Raw genomic sequence first — 16,554 nt, forward strand, 5'->3', positions numbered from 1 at the left:
GATACCATAGAGTGAAAGTTCGATACCAAATAGTCCCGGCTAGATAGTTAGAGCAAAACGAATGTAACGTTATAAGATCAATGGTGCTATCAAACAACTTAGTTTGTATCTACTGGTTTCCATCGTAACCAAAATTAACAAACTGTCTAAACAAAGCATTGACAACTCCCCCCCCCCCCCCGCATACCCACAGTCTACATGTCCCTAGCATTCTTCAAAAAATACGCTACGCATTTTATTCAAATCAACAGTCCCTAAACATTTCTTTTACAATTATCTTCCCTTTCTTAGCTCGCTAATCCGCGCAATGTTTCAACCTCGGCCCACCGGTGGCTTTCTGAAGGAAATCAATATTTGCTGGTCATAAAAATAAAAGATTTAATGTAAGGATGAAAGTTTCATGGGATGTACTGCCCAGCGGAGCCCTGGTCCCTCATCACGTGGCCTAAGAAGGTCAAAATGGCGTGGCTCTTCTCTGGAACTTTCTTTAGTGCCAGTCTTTTAATTTTAAAACTCACGATCGATGCCAAAAAAAAAAAAAAAACAAGCGTTGCTTCCACATTTTTATCTTCTCAAACAACAGGGTTTTAATTTATTTATGTCCACGCTTCACTTCAAAAGCTTCATGTTTTTGCGCTTCACTTCATACACTTCTCCTTTTAATTCTAGAGATCCATGCTTCACTTCAAAAGCTTTATGTTTTTATCGTTGAGATCCACGCTTCACTTCATACACTTCTCCTTTTAATTCTAGAGATCCACGCTTCACTTCCTCAAGTGCTCATCTCCTATTAACAGTCTGTTTCCAATACTCATCTTTTCATTTTAGATATTCACGTTTCACTTCGCTAAACAACCTGTTCATTTTATAGATTAAAACGTATCTAAACTTTAAATTGAAACTTCTCTTCAAATACTCCAGAAATTTAAACTTCTCTTCAGATATTCCTTAGATCTTAATTTCAAATACTCCATAATATTCTTAAAAGAAAAGCAGACTGAAATCGGAGTCAACGGCTCATAAAAAGTTGACCCGTATTATTGTGTTGGAGGGAACCCTTTCAATACTACAAATTAAGAACGAAGAAGAAGAAGAAGCGTCTCTTCAAACACTCTATGGATTTAAACTTCTCTTTCATATTTTCATGATCGTGTATTTCTAATCTCCGGCAATCATGCATTGTTACATTCCTGTTTTTATTTACCTGAATTGCGACAATCATGATTGTGTGTTCCTAATTTGCGACAATCGTGCACGTATTTATCCAGCAAACGGACAAACATTATTATATCCGCCCCGGCTAACTATCAAAGATTTGAACGATTACATTGAAATCGAAATCGATCCCCATTTCCTTGCTTACACAACGTGTGCCAACGAAAGCAGCCTGACCTACTTTTCGACATCGTCTGAATCGACTGGGGTTATGAGAATCGATTCTTTATTTTTCTTGTTGTAAGGCGGGTTTTTTTTTTTTAAGGTTTCGCCAAGCTCTAGGCCGCGGTATCGATCCTGCCACCAGGCTAAAGTCGCGAGTCAAGTGGGAGGGGGGGGGGGCCTATTGAATGCGATAAACAAACACGCGATAGGACCAAAATAATGGATCAACACGCCTCCTCACCCACCCACGCCCCGACGAATACGGGCTATAAAAGCACGTGTTGTAGAAAATATTGTGTGTGACACCCCCCCCCCCCCCCATCAACTTAAAATAAACAAATATTAGTAAATAAATGGTTGCGTTTCAATTTACGTTCGGACAATTTAATTTGTGGGTGAAGGAAGATGAGATGAAAGAGGTTACAATTCTAGATTAATTAGAGCTAAAAGTAGATTTAGATAGAGCTTGAATGAATGCAGAAAATTCTGGAAGCGTTCAACTTTTGGTATCAGCCTAGAAGCGGAAAGAATCGTCGAAATTGGTTTCGCTCTCCAAAAAAAAAAAAAAATAATCGAATATGAATACCGGAGACCTGCCGCGCTTTTTATTGACTGGTAGTTAAGTTTATGGTGAACGTGTTTAGTTAGGTTTTATAGCTGCCACTCTTTTAAATGCCACTTGCATCCTGCGACATTTGTATACTGCGACATTTGTATACTGCGACATTTGTATACTACGACATTTGTATACTGCGACATTTGTATCCTGCAACATTTTCTCCTCCAATATTTATATCCTGCGACTTTTGACTCTTGCGACATTTGTATCCCGCGACATTTGTATCCTACAACATTTGTATCCTGCGACATTTGACTCTTGCGACATGTATCCTGCGACTTTTGTATCCTGCAACATTTGTATCCTGTGACATTTGTATCCCACAACATTTGTATCCTGCGACATTTGACTCTTGCGACATTTGAACACTATACCCAGATTTACCCAGAAAGAGATAAAAATGGCGGATGACTGATCGACGTTCAGAGACCAAAGTGCCTCGTTCTGGGCCAAAAACGTCTAGGTGTGCATCACGTGACTGACAGGCGTGACAGTGAGTACCCGCCACTTACCGTGTCCCAGAACCTGGTTACACTGGGTACCCACAGTGCTGGCACCGATCCTGCCTCCAATCAAGGCGAATTATTTACAAGACCTTCAGTGGGCTACCAAATAGTTCAAGCTAATTGTTTTTCATAAAAATTTGTTTACTTTCGTGGGGCAACTTTTAAATAAATACAATCAAATGTTTAATTATGACGGGAAAAAATCAACTTTTGAAATCAACTTCAGTAAAATTAGTCGGAAAACTGCCACAACTTTCAAACTCATCTTATGTAAAAATTAGTGATAAAGCAAATTATTACAATTTAATTTTGTCCATTTTATTTAAAATCTGGCTTCACTACATCCGTTTAAACGTAGAATAAGCACAGTTTAAAGTAAAATAAGAACCTAGCAAGTTATAGTTTTTAATAAAACATTTCAAAGATTTATAGGAACAACGACGTTAAGTTCAAAGAAAGTAGATTCCAAGTCAGGTTTTTTTTTTACAGAAGTCTGTCTGCAAATTATTGCGTTGAATCAAAGCTCTAGACAAAGTTTTATTTGAACAGCGAGTTTGTCGTGTCTGCAATACCTATTGAAATCCTACGCTAATGCGCTGTTTCTCATTTACGATGTGTGAAAATATTTGGTTACGTTTTCATAAAAAAAAAAAAAAACACAAAAAAAAAAAAAAAAAACAAATAAATGAACCCCCAAATATCTGACATAACACTGTAAATGTACGAATTTTTTTTATATCTACTCCCATTTTCAGCCAACAGATTCCAACCCCCATGTACACGGCTACGCTTGTATATTTCTTGGTGACCTCCCCCTCCCCCATCTAACCACACCCTTAAAAAAAACCCTTGATATAATTTCGGCGCATTACTCCAACCCCTATTAAATACGCCACAATACAAAGATTATTTATCTACCCCCACCCCCACCCTCAACCGCTCCCCCCCCCCCCCGTACGACGCCCATGCACAAAGCCTAGCTATCTTTCGGCTTGTGGTTGATCTTAGTGACGTGGTAATTAAATTAATTAAAGTGCTCGCTCATGTTGAACATCGGTATCGAGCTCCTCTACAGGACAGACCCCGCCTTTCTTTGACGGAGGATCTTGATTAAAGATCAGCTTTAAGAATAGGCCGCGGTCCACGAGATCGATATCCGTCCTCACGCCGATGGCCTTGACCTCTAGCGGCATCGATCTTGATCTCCAAACCAATCGATCTGAGAAGAATATTTTTTTTTTCAAGGAACGAACTCGGCAACACGCTGACCTTGGTCAACGAACTCGGCAACACGCTGACCTTGGTCAACGAACTCGGCAACACGCTGACCTTGGTCAGACCTACGGCTGATGTACACGGACGAAGCGAGGGTTGAAAGGTGGAAAAGTCTTGGGGCACAGTCTAGGTGCCAGGCGAGACCTTGGTCGTGACCTTGGTCGACAGACGGTTCCATCTCGACCAGTGACCTCTGTCCCCACAATGAGAATCGACCTTGATTTCTTCAATCAATGCCTAGTCACCGTTTGAATCTGAATCAGCCGTTTGGTCTTTGTCGGGCCCCCCGATTGGTTTCCGGTTTTCCCCCATGACCTTGACCCAAATGAAGAAAAATGTTGCACGTAGACGGTCGTGACGCGACGGTGTGGAATTTGTTTCCCACACCCGTCTCAATGAGACGGTATCAACATTCATGGGGACGGTATCAAAATTCTTGGGATGGGTATCAACATTCACGGGGACGGTATCAACATTCGTAGGGGCAGAATCAACATTCGCATGGACCGTATCAACATTCGTGGGGACGTATCAACATTCATGGGGACGGTATCAATATTCATGGGATGGTATCAACATTTATGGGGGCGGGATCAACATTCATAGGGACAGTATCAACATTCATAGGGACGGTATCAACATTCATGGGGACGGTATCAACATTCATAGAGCGGTATCAACATTCGCAGGGGCAGTATCAACATTCGTAGGGGCGGTATCAAATTCATGGGGGTTGTATCAACATTCTTAGGGGCGGTATCAAATTCATGGGGACTGTATCAATATTTGCATGAAACGCATTAACATTCGCATGGACCGTAGCAACATTCGCATGGAACGTATCAACATTTGCAGGGGCGGTATCAACATTAGCATGGACCGTAGCAATATGCATGGGGTGAGTATCAACATTCATGGGGACGGTATCAACATTCATGGGGGGGGGGTATCAACATTCGTAGGGGCGGTGTAAACATTCGTAGGGACGGTATCAACATTCGTGGGGTGGTATCAACATTCGTGGGGTGGTATCAACATTTGTAAGGACGGTATCAACATTCGTAGGGTCGTGATCAACATTCTTACACTTAGTACTAATATTCTTACACATAATATGAACAGTATCATCCATATTATGCCACATCGTGACAACTGCGGCATCAACATTCATACTATTGGTTTGAACAGTTTGCGAATGAAGTGTTGATATGAGTTGATATATGTTGATGTAGATGATTTATGTTACATCAGTTTAGTCATGCGGGTTATAAGTTATCCGATGTAAGTATCCCATGAGCTTCTTCGTTGAATACATATTGTAATGCTTGGCCATTTAGCTTGCATATAAATCAAAATACTTTGAGCAAACAACGTATGATGTACAAGGCCATTTCATTATGCACGTAATTTAAACAAATTTATGGCAAAATACTTTGTGCACTCAATGTATGTAAATCCCTGGCCATTTTCAAAATGCATATAATTTTGAGCAAATTAATGGCCAAATACTTTGCGCACACAATGTATGAAAATCCCTGGCCATTTTCAAAATGCATATAATTTTGAGCAAATTAATAGCCAAATACTTTGCGCACACAATGTATGAAAATCCCTGGCCATTTTCAAAATGCGTATAATTTTGAGCGAATTAATGGCCAAATACTTTGTGCACACAATGTATAAAAATCCCTGGCCATTTTGCTCATGCATACAATGTTGAGTCAGCCTATTTCCAAACACTTAGTAGCTCATGTTATAAACAAGCTAATGGAAACAATACTGAATTTACAATGTAAATTGTGTACGATGTACAATGTACACACTCCGATGCGTACACAATGGCATCAAACCAGCTCTATCGTTCATCAAAGATATTTTACAATTTTTTTTAATAATAAAAGGCCGATTATAAACTTTAGACTGTATTTTTCTAATTATTTTTGAGCATTTTTTGGTGAGCTTGACGACTTTTAGACATCTAATTGTTAAATAAAATAAACATTAGGCCTTATTTGACAAAAAACAATGAGCCAACTCATTTTATTTTCTCGCAGCTGCCAAGTTACGAAAGTAAAAACAATTATTAATGGGAATTACCGATTTTTGCGCTTAATAGCATTTCAATAGCTACGAATCAAAACATTTACCTGAAGAACATTAAGCGCAAGAATAATAATGTTCCTTGTGTAATAGCCAAAGTAAACTTTTTATTTTTATTTTAAAAGGGCGCTAAGGCCAAAAATAAAATTATGTGATGCTTTTTTATGTAGACAAAAAAGGTAGAAGCCTTTATATAAACACACTTTTTTCAAGTGAATTCTACTACATATATTCTAATTTTTATTTATTAAATCCAGCATTAATTTAGATTTTTTTAAAAAAAGAGTATCAGAAGACGAAGTTTACAAAAACTTCACGCCATTGGCTGAACTAGTCTGACGCCATTGGATAACGCTCGCGTGTCGTGTACCGTACAAAGTTCAAATCCTCGAATGGCGGCCATTTTGTTGCCAGACAAGGCATTTCTGCCATCCCTATCCTGGCCATTGTCATGCTGACGGTTAAAATGTTAATGTGACCCATCTAAAAGTTCATTCGCCTGGTTGCTTTAGTGGTTAAGAAGTTAATGTGTCATTGTGACATTCATACAGTTGATGTTTTTTTTTTACTGTTAGAAGGGGAAGGCACCACTAAGGATTCGTGCACATTTTATATAACACAAACAGGGTTGTTTATCAATGTTATATTGTGTTATGTGGGGTGGGGCGGGGCGGATGGATATTAATGTTGCTTAAGAAATGTTTTGATTTTTATATATTCTTATTTTCGTAAAATTTCTGCAATTTTTAATGGTTGTATAAAGACGTTAATACAAACTGGTTTTTTAAAATTATATTTTTTTATTTAAAAAAATATTTTAACACTTAATTTAGTTTACAACTTGCCCTAATCAAAATTCGACTCACAATTTAAAAAAAAAAATCAATATATTTTAAAAATTGATTTTTTTATCCCTATATTTTATTTTGCGTGGAAGAGAGGGGTGTCTACGGTAATGAAAGATACCGTTCTATATGGGTACAGAATGTCCCAGTTTTGTGTTATACAATATGTGCTGACCACTAATTACCAAAGCACACGTCCGAGCCAGGTCTACAGAAATAAACAAGAACTTACTTTTCCCGCGGTCTGCCACTAAAGGAGAGAGTTCAAAGGTCAAGTTTTTAATTCCAGTAGAATTATTGATAAAAATATTTTTTTTAAAAAATAACTAACAACAGTTTCATTGTTTTTAAAGGCGTTGATCAATCGTTAAATTTCTTGTATGAAGAGAGAGAGAAGTTCAGTTAAATTATCACCAAGACGAGGCTATAGAAAATAAATTCAAAGTCGGATAGAAACAGAAATTACGTGCACTACTTCATTTCCGTTTCCGTGCGCTATTTCAGCATTCGTTTAGAAAGTTAATTTACAAAAATAAAAATCTAGTTTGAATTTAATTTAAGAAAAAAAAAGAATTTTAAAAAATCAAATGTTATGTATACATGCCCGTGAGTAGATTTATTGTGACCTACGTGAAACACACCGCAATCTTCAAATAAACCCTGTACGAACAGAGGCCATTGTTCTAATTATAGCGACAACAATGTCAACTTAAATATGAAAGAAGGGACAAGAACAGGCACCTTTACCTAATTCTAACGACAACCGCGTCAAGTTAAAATGACAGAAGCGACAAGAACAGAGCCCCGTGACCTACTTAGAAATACAATAAAGAAATAATGACCTAGTTCTTAAGTAGGTCTAAAATGTAAAGAATCTACAACCGAAAAAAAAATGGATTCGAGAAAGGCTAGATCTATGAAAAGTTGGAAAACATGAACCAGAAAAGTTGGATCTCAACGTTTTTTGTTTTTACCGATTAGTTACATCTAAGCGGTGGCGACAGATGATTTCTTAAGATGTAATTATAGCTAGAGGTAACTGTTGAGATGTAATGATAGCTACAGGTAATTGTTGAGATGTATCACAGCTTGAGGTAACTGTTTAGATGTAATCATAGCTAGAGGTAATTGTTGAGATGTAATCATATCTAGGGGTAATTGTTGAGATGTAATCATAACTACAGGTAATTGTTGAGATGTAATCATAGCTAGAGGTAACTGTTGAGATATAATCATAGCTACAGGTAATTGTTGAGATTTAATCATAGATAGAGTTAATTGTTGAGATGTAATCATAGCTAGAGGTAATTGTTAAGATGTAATACTAGCTACAGGTAATGGTTAAGATGTAATCACAGCTAGAGGTAATTGGTGAGATGTAATCATAACTACAGGTAATTGTTGAGAGGTAATATCACAGGTACAGGTAAATACACCCTCGAGTTATCATAATTTCCCCATGGAATAAATGTGCTTTAGACTACCCTGCGTGTCTCTTAACCATTCCCCTACAATGTGTCTCCTAACCATTTCCCTACAATGCGTCTCCTACCATTTCCCTACAATGCGTCTCCTACCATTTCCCTACAATGCGTCTCCTACCATTCCCCTACAATGCGTCTCCTACCATTCACCTACAATGTGTCTCCAAACCATTTACCTACAATGTGTCCCCTAACCATTCCCTTACAATGTGTCTTCTAACCATTCCCCTAAAATGGTTCCTAACCATTCCCCTACAATGTGTCTCCTAACCATCCCCCTACAATGTGTCTCCTACCATTCCCCTACAATGTGTCTCCTACCATTCCCCTACAATGTGTCTCCTACCATTCCCCTACAATGTGTCCTAACCATTCCCCTAAATTGTGTCTCCTATCCATTCCCCTAAAATGTGTCTCCTAACCATTCCCCTAAAATGTGTCTCCTAACCATTCCCCTACAATGTGTCTCCTAACCATTCCCCTACAATGTGTCCTAACCATTCCCCTAAATTGTGTCTCCTAACCATTCTCCTACAATGTGTCTCCTACCATTCCCCTACATTGCGTCTCCAAACCATCCCCCTACAATGTGTCTCCTAACCATTCCCCTATAACGCGTCTCCTATCCATTCCCCTAAAATGTGTCTCCTAACCATTCCCCTAAAATGTGTCTTCTAACCATTCCCCTACAATGTGTCTCCTAACCATTCCCCTACAATGTGTCCTAACCATTCCCCTAAATTGTGTCTCCTAACCATTCCCCTACAATGTGTCTCCTAACCATTCCCCCACAATGCGTCTCCAAACCATTCCCCTACAATGTGTCTCCTAACCATTCCCCTATAACGCGTCTCCTATCCATTCTCCTACAATGTGTCTCCTAACCATTTCCCTTTAATGTGTCTCCTAACCATTTCCCTACAATGTGTCTCCTAACCATTCCCCTACAATGTGTCTCCTACCATTCCAATACAATGTGTCTCCTAACCATTTCCCTACAATGTGTCTCCTAACCATTCCCATATAACGCGTCTCCTACCATTCCACTACAATGTGTCTCCTACCATTCCAATACAATGTGTCTCCTAACCATTTCCCTACAATGTGTCTCCTAACCATTCCAATACAATGTGTCTCCTAACCATTCCCCTACAATGTGTCTCCTACCATTCCAATACAATGTGTCTCCTAACCATTTCCCTACAATGTGTCTCCTAACCATTCCCCTAAAATGTGTCTCCTAACCATTCCCCTACAATGTGTCTCCTACCATTCCAATACAATGTGTCTCCTAACCATTTCCCTACAATGTGTCTCCTAACCATTCCCCTATAACGCGTCTCCTACCATTCCACTACAATGTGTCTCCTACCATTCCAATACAATGTGTCTCCTAACCATTTCCCTACAATGTATCTCCTAACCATTCCAATACAATGTGTCTCCTAACCATTCCCCTACAATGTGTCTCCTACCATTCCAATACAATGTGTCTCCTACCATTCCCCTACAATGTGTCTCCTAACCATCCCCCTACAATGTGTCTCCTACCATTCCAATACAATGTGTCTCCTAACCATTTCCCTACAATGTGTCTCCTAACCATTTCCATACAATGTGTCTCCTAACCATTCCCCTACAATGTGTCTCCTACCATTCCAATACAATGTGTCTCCTAACCATTCCCCTATAACGCGTCTCCTACCATTCCACTACAATGTGTCTCCTACCATTCCAATACAATGTGTCTCCTAACCATTTCCCTACAATGTGTCTCCTAACCATTCCAATACAATGTGTCTCCTAACCATTCCCCTACAATGTGTCTCCTACCATTCCAATACAATGTGTCTCCTAACCATTCCCCTACAATGTGTCCTAACCATTCCCCTACAATGTGTCTCCTCACCATTCCCCTACAATGTGTCTCCTAACCTTTATTAGATTTCACCTTTACTGTGAGAATAATTAGAAAATAATTCATTATGGTCATTACAAAAAAAATATGGATACACAGACCTTGGAAATGTAATGTTTCGTGTGTTTAAGGCAAAAAAAGAGTATTAACTAGTTTCGTTGAAATAAATAGGATAAAGATATTATACACATGTGTGTAAAGGGGGTTGGGGGTGGGGCGTGAAAGAGCTATATCAAAGTGAGTTGCGGGGTAGAGGCGAGTGTGTGATGTTTAGGTAAACATCATGATGTTAAGATGTTTTTTAAAAAGTGTATCAACAAAACCAGGTAAAAGTTAATGTGGAAGCTCTCACACCGCAAAAACGTGTTGTTAATTTGCGAGTTAAGTAACGCCAAAAAAATGGTGCCCAAAGCAGAGTTTTGTATGTGTACTAGAAATTTAAAAAAAATTATCATTATTTTAATTATAAAAATAAAAAAATAAATTATCAATACAAATAATAGTACTTATATTTTTTTAAAAATAAAAAAGATCGACTTTTCGTTAACTTGAATTTTTTTTATTAAAATACTAATAATCAATGTTAATGTTAATTCCATAATATAGGAAAAAAAAACTAGACATGATTAAAGTAATGGAAGTGGTACACATGATGTACTAAAGAGGAGATTTTGTTCTCAAGAGCAAAGCTAGTGTGATCGTCTGCTCAATAGAAGAGGGTGTGACTACCCGGAGACATAATGGTAGTTCTGGACTCCGACTAGCTGGGCAATACGAGAGAAAACTTGTGTCCTTAAGAACATCGGAGAGTGAATATTATTTTAGAACTATGGAAGTTATCAGAAGAAAGTATTTAGATGAGTTGTCAAGTGATAGAAATAGGGAATCTGTTGGCTAGATCTTGTGAGATAATCAGTACAAACTTCAAACACAGCTTCTTGAAATAGTCTGTAGAGTATCGTCAAGACTGCAGCACAAAGGGTGTCTAGATTAACTGAATGGTGCCTAAACTAGCAGAATGGTGTCTAGACTAGAAAAAAATGTCTAGACTAGCAGAATGAAAGGTGTCTAGACTAGCAGAATGATATGTGTCTAGACTAGAAATAAATGTCTAGACTAGCAGAATGAAAGGTGTCTAGACTAGCAGAATGAAATGTGTCTAGACTAGCAGAATAAAAGGTGTCTAGACTAGCAGAATGAAAGGTGTCTAGACTAGCAGAATAAAAGGTGTCTAGACTAGCAGAATGAAAGGTGTCGAGATTAACGAATGGTGTCTAGACTAGCAGAATGAAAGGTTTCTAGACTAGCAGAATGAAAGGTGTCTAGACTAGCAGAATGAAATGTGTCTAGACTAGCAGAATAAAAGGTGTCTAGACTAGCAGAATGAAAGGTGTCTAGACTAGCAGAATAAAAGGTGTCTAGACTAGCAGAATGAAAGGTGTCGAGATTAACGAATGGTGTCTAGACTAGCAGAATGAAAGGTTTCTAGACTAGCAGAATGAAGGACGTCTAGACTAGGAGCATAAAAGGTTTCTAGACTAGAAAAAAGGGTGTCTAGACGAGAAGAACGAAAGGTGTCTAGACTAGAAAAGAGAAGTACGTCTAGACTAACAGAATGAAAGGTGTCTAGACTAGCAGAATGAAAGGTGTCTAGACTGGAATAATGAAGGGTGTCTAGACCAAGAGTATAAGTTATTATAACAAAATAAATGTTTTATATCTAGACTTACGTACTTAGATATTTCATAACTAATAAAGTATTAATCTAACATTACAAATAGGGTACTTTGATTAAAAAAAATAGGCATTAGAAATTAACTATTTTTAAAAAAAAATACACCTAGACCTATTCATGTTAGGGGAAAAATGTATGCGATGTGTAAGAGAGAGAACCCAAGCTTACATTAGATGTGTAACAGGTGTAAGAGCGAGATATTACATTAGATGTGTAAGAGTGAGAGTCCTAGATTACGTTAGATGAGTAAGAGATAAGAGCGAGAGATTACATTAGATGTGTAAGAGGTGAAACCAAGACGACTACATGTGTAAAGATGATCCTAAACTACAGGTGTAACAGGTGTAACAGGTGTAAGCCAGAGTCCTAGATTACATTAGATGTGTAACATGTGTAAGCAAAAGTCCTAGATTACATTAGATGTGTAACAGGTGTAAGCAAGAGTCCTAGATTACATTAGATGTGTAACAGGTGTAAGAACGAGGATCCTAAGCTACACGTGTAAGAGCCAGTCCTAATCTACACTAGGTGTAAAAAAATAACTTGGTAGAATATTTTGATAGGATGAAAAAAAAAATAATTGAATAACAGTTATACAGAAAAAAAAATCAATCTAAAACTAAATTATTGCCATCATGCATATCGTGCTTGATACAAAAAAAATATTGTTTTCAAAGTAAATTTTTAAAAAAAATGTGTCTTGAGTTTTTTTTTATAGTATTCCTATCTCTGTCGCCACCTTAATGAAATCATATTAATTAGAAGTGGCTAATCAATTAATTTTGGTTTTCTTTTATACGTTTCATTTACATTGTTTTAACAATTGTTTCGTCATTTTTTTTTCAAATAATCGCATAACTTGAATCAATTATAGTTTTTAAAATTTCTAAAAAAATCTGTACAGTGTGTTAGGCGTGCATAAACTAAGTCTAAAAAATTGAAATGAAAAGAATGAAGCTATGAAGAGAAAAAAAACGCAACTAGTGCTCCAATCTCGTGAGGTCTAGACTCAAGTGCACATTTGAAAAAACTGATGCTAAAGTATACATCATAAACAAGACAATATCAATGTAAAAAGATACGAGTCAAATAATGCATTTAAGCACATTGTTATTTTTTTTTTCATTCTAGTTTTTAAATTTTAAATTTAAAAAGAAAAAAATTTAGATGATACATACACGAGCCGCCATGGATGTTGTGGGCTTTTCTAGAAGGTCCCAGACTTTCTGGCGCCAGTGGGAGAACATCCCGGTGCCAAAGTCGTCTTCGTCTCGCTGCCGGATGGACTCGGCCTCCTTCCGGATCTCCTCGTACACGTGCTCCTTCCTCTGGTGGTACCGGTGCTGGCAGCAGGACTCCAGGTACAGCTCGTCCACGCCCCAGTACTCGAGGTCCTCGGAGAAGGACAGCACGCACATCTCCTCCACCAGGTGCAGCCGGCCCGTGCGGTAGAAGTTGAGGATGGAGGCGAAGGACCGAGGGTGGCGGTCGAAGAAGTACTCGTTCTCCGAGAGGTTGTAGTCGTCACAGAGCTCCATCAACGCCTCGTGGCACGAGCAGTCTCTGAGCTTCCCCAGGCGCGTGTGGGGCATGCGCTCCAACGTTCTCCACAGGACCTCGTGCTTGACGCCGCCCACGTTCAGGACGACGCGACGGCTCCGGTGTCGGGACCGAGCGATGGCGAAGGCGTCCGGTGGGTTGGGGTCGTGGGTGGGGTAGTATCGTCCGTGGGCGGAAAAGGGGATCGCCGGGCCATGCCTCCCCTGGTCGGGGTTCCCCGACCCGCCCATGCTGGCGTAGGAGCCGGCGGGTGACGAGGGCGACGGGACGGTGGGCGTGTAGCCGACGATTTTGACTTCTAGCCGTTTTTGATCGGAACGTGACTTGAGACAGGAGGGCGTGACGTGCTGGTTGGGCGTGGTTGACGAGCTCTGGGCGGAGAATTCCCGCGGGGTTGACTGGGTGGCTAGGTCAGCCGTCGAGGACGGGGACGAGGGGCCCCGAGAGCCCGAGTCCTTCTTGCGCATGCTGGCAGGCCCCGAGTGATGCCTGTAGGGGGCTCCATGTCCCCCGCCTAAGCTGACGAGGCCCTCCCCGCTCTGCGCTGAACCGGAGCTGTGGAGAGGAAGGGATGTGGTCAGTACTCAAGAGGTGATAAGTACACAAGGGGTGGTCAGTACATAACATAAAGAGGTGGTCAGTACAGAACATCAAGAGGTGGTCAGTACCTAACATCAAGAGGTGGTCAGTACCTAACATCAAGAGGTGGTCATTATACAACATAAAGAGGTGGTCATTATACAACATAAAGAGGTGGTCATTATACAACATAAAGAGGTGGTCAGTGCACAAGAGGTGGTCAGTGCACAAGAGGTGGTCAGTACACAAGAGGTGGTCAGTACACAAGAGGTGGTCAGTACACAAGAGGTGGTCAGTACACAAGAGGTGGTCAGTACACAGGAGGTGGTCAGTACACAAGAGGTGGTCAGTACACAGGAGGTGGTCAGTACACAAGAGGTGGTCAGAACATAACATAAAGAGGTGGTCAGTACAGAACATCAAGAGGTGGTCAGTGCACAAAAGGTGGTCAGTACACAAGAGGTGGTCAGTACACAAGAGGCGGTCAGTACACAAGAGGTGGTTAGTACATAACATAAAGAGGTGGTCAGTACACAAGAGGTGGTCAGTACACAGGAGGTGGTCAGTACACAAGAGGTGGTCAGTACACAACATAAAGAGGTGTACATATAAAATGCTGGGCAGTACAAGGTAACTGGCGTTACACGTCATTACAGCTTAGAACATAGTAAATTCAAACATTACAGCTTGGAAAATTAAAGCTTCATACATTTCAACTATTTCATGAGTCATATAGTGCAAATTCTACAACAAATTGTATGTTTATGTATGTGGTGTACTCGTGGGGAACAACAATACACAAAAATTGAAATTCAGAATTTGTTAGCATCAAATTTCCTTAATCCTCCATCTTAATATTGATTTCCGCATTCAGCTTTAAGCCTGGGGCCGAAATAGCTCATACCTCAGTTTAAAGCGAGTCAATTGACCTTTTTTTTATTTTTGACAGGTTATTGATAGTTTTATTTTTACACTTGGCTGCTCGTGCAATGGTTTTATCTGGCTGAAGGCGTGAATCACGTTTAGAGATCTACCAGCCTCCACCCCCCCCCACCCTACTCCCAGTGATGTGGTTATACATGAGGGCATGTGGGGGCGAGTACTTGATATTGTAATCCACCCTGTTGCTATTTTTAGAAGGAGGAAAAGTGACGTCAGACTTTGTTCATCAAACCACTGCAGCTCCCCCATCTCCCCTTTGCAAAGAACAACATAAATACGCCTACGTATATATTTTAAAGTATAATATGAATGTGTCTGCCGGCCAATATATGTACTGATATTAATGTATAATTGATATGTATGTCTTTATATGGTATCAGAGTGAGTATAGGCCAGTAATGATATGGTGACTGAGGGCATAGGTCTATACTGATATGGTGACATAGCAGACATATGCCTGTACTGATATAATGACATGGCATATGCCTGTACTGATATAGTGACATGGCATATGACTATACTGATATAGTGACTTGGCATATGACTATACTGATATGGTGACATAGCAGACATATGCCTGTACTGATATAGTGACATGGCATGTACTGATATGGTGACATAGAGGGCATATGTCTGTACTCATATGGTGATATAAAGGGCATATGTCGGTACTCATATGGTGATATAAAGGGCATATGTCGGTACTCATATGGTGATATAAAGGGCATATGCCTGTACTGATATGGAGATATACAGGGCATATGCCTGTACTGATATGGTGATTTAGAGGGCATATACCTGTACTGATATGGTGATATAAAGGGCATACACCTGTACTGATATTGTGATATGGTGATATAGAGGGCATCTCTATGGCAGCTAACGATTAACTAGAACCCACAATCTCACCTGACAATAAATCCCAAAATATAAATCACCCCTTCGTATGACCATAAGTCCTACTCTCTTAACCTTAAACTTTTTACCATAAGCCTAATACTGTCTAATAATCTCGCGTTAATCCTTAAACTAATCCTAAATTTAATTATAACACCCATTACTCTTATTATAACCGACAAAACATATAACCTTAGCCTGAACTTAATCCTTAATATAACCCTGATTCTTAAACCTGCTTCAGAATCTGGAACCAATCTCAGCACTGTGTTGTTGTAAATTCCTAAACCCAAACCCTCAGATCCCCCCTCCCCCTCTCACACCGTCGCTTATCTAAAAAGATAACAAGTCAGAACAGTAACAGAAGGTAAGCTGTTTCTCTTCTAATTGTTCTTTGTATTCCATAATGCATTGGTCCATGTCGGGTCCCTACCTGCTGATGTTGTTATGTGTGACGTTAGGGGGAAGTGGCACCCACGGGCTCCACGTTACACAGAGATTTATCGTGTCCTAGGGTACAGCGACGCACTTCATTCAAACAGATGGACTGGATACCAGTCGATGACAAGCATTAAGTTAAAACAAAACGGGCATGTAAAACCTTCTTATAGAGGTGAAAATGGGTGAAAATGGTAAAGAGACTTTGTTGTGTTTTGGTTGTATGTGGCTCCACAATAGTTGCAGATGCAATTCTTTTGATTTGTCAAATATTGA

General features: G+C 39.6%; 1 protein-coding gene across 3 annotated transcripts in view; it reads right to left on the reverse strand.

Annotated features, from left to right (window-relative positions):
• LOC131938050 (potassium voltage-gated channel protein Shab) overlaps positions 1-16,554 on the reverse strand; it is a 55,647-nt gene that overhangs the window by 28,916 nt on the left and 10,177 nt on the right. For 2 of the 3 annotated variants that reach the window (XM_059295914.1, XM_059295916.1), the window contains exons 2-3: positions 13,041-13,977; positions 6,958-6,975 (exon numbers count right to left, since the gene is read on the reverse strand). In XM_059295914.1, the coding sequence (XP_059151897.1) occupies positions 6,958-6,975; positions 13,041-13,977 (955 nt within the window). The remainder of the gene's footprint in view (positions 1-6,957; positions 6,976-13,040; positions 13,978-16,554) is intronic. The other variant, XM_059295915.1, reaches the window with a different exon arrangement.

Source organism: Physella acuta, unplaced genomic scaffold, assembly GCF_028476545.2.
Source record: "Physella acuta isolate Inbredline_101_S28 unplaced genomic scaffold, ASM2847654v3 ptg000230l, whole genome shotgun sequence".
In the NCBI taxonomy this organism is placed as follows: domain Eukaryota; kingdom Metazoa; phylum Mollusca; class Gastropoda; family Physidae; genus Physella; species Physella acuta.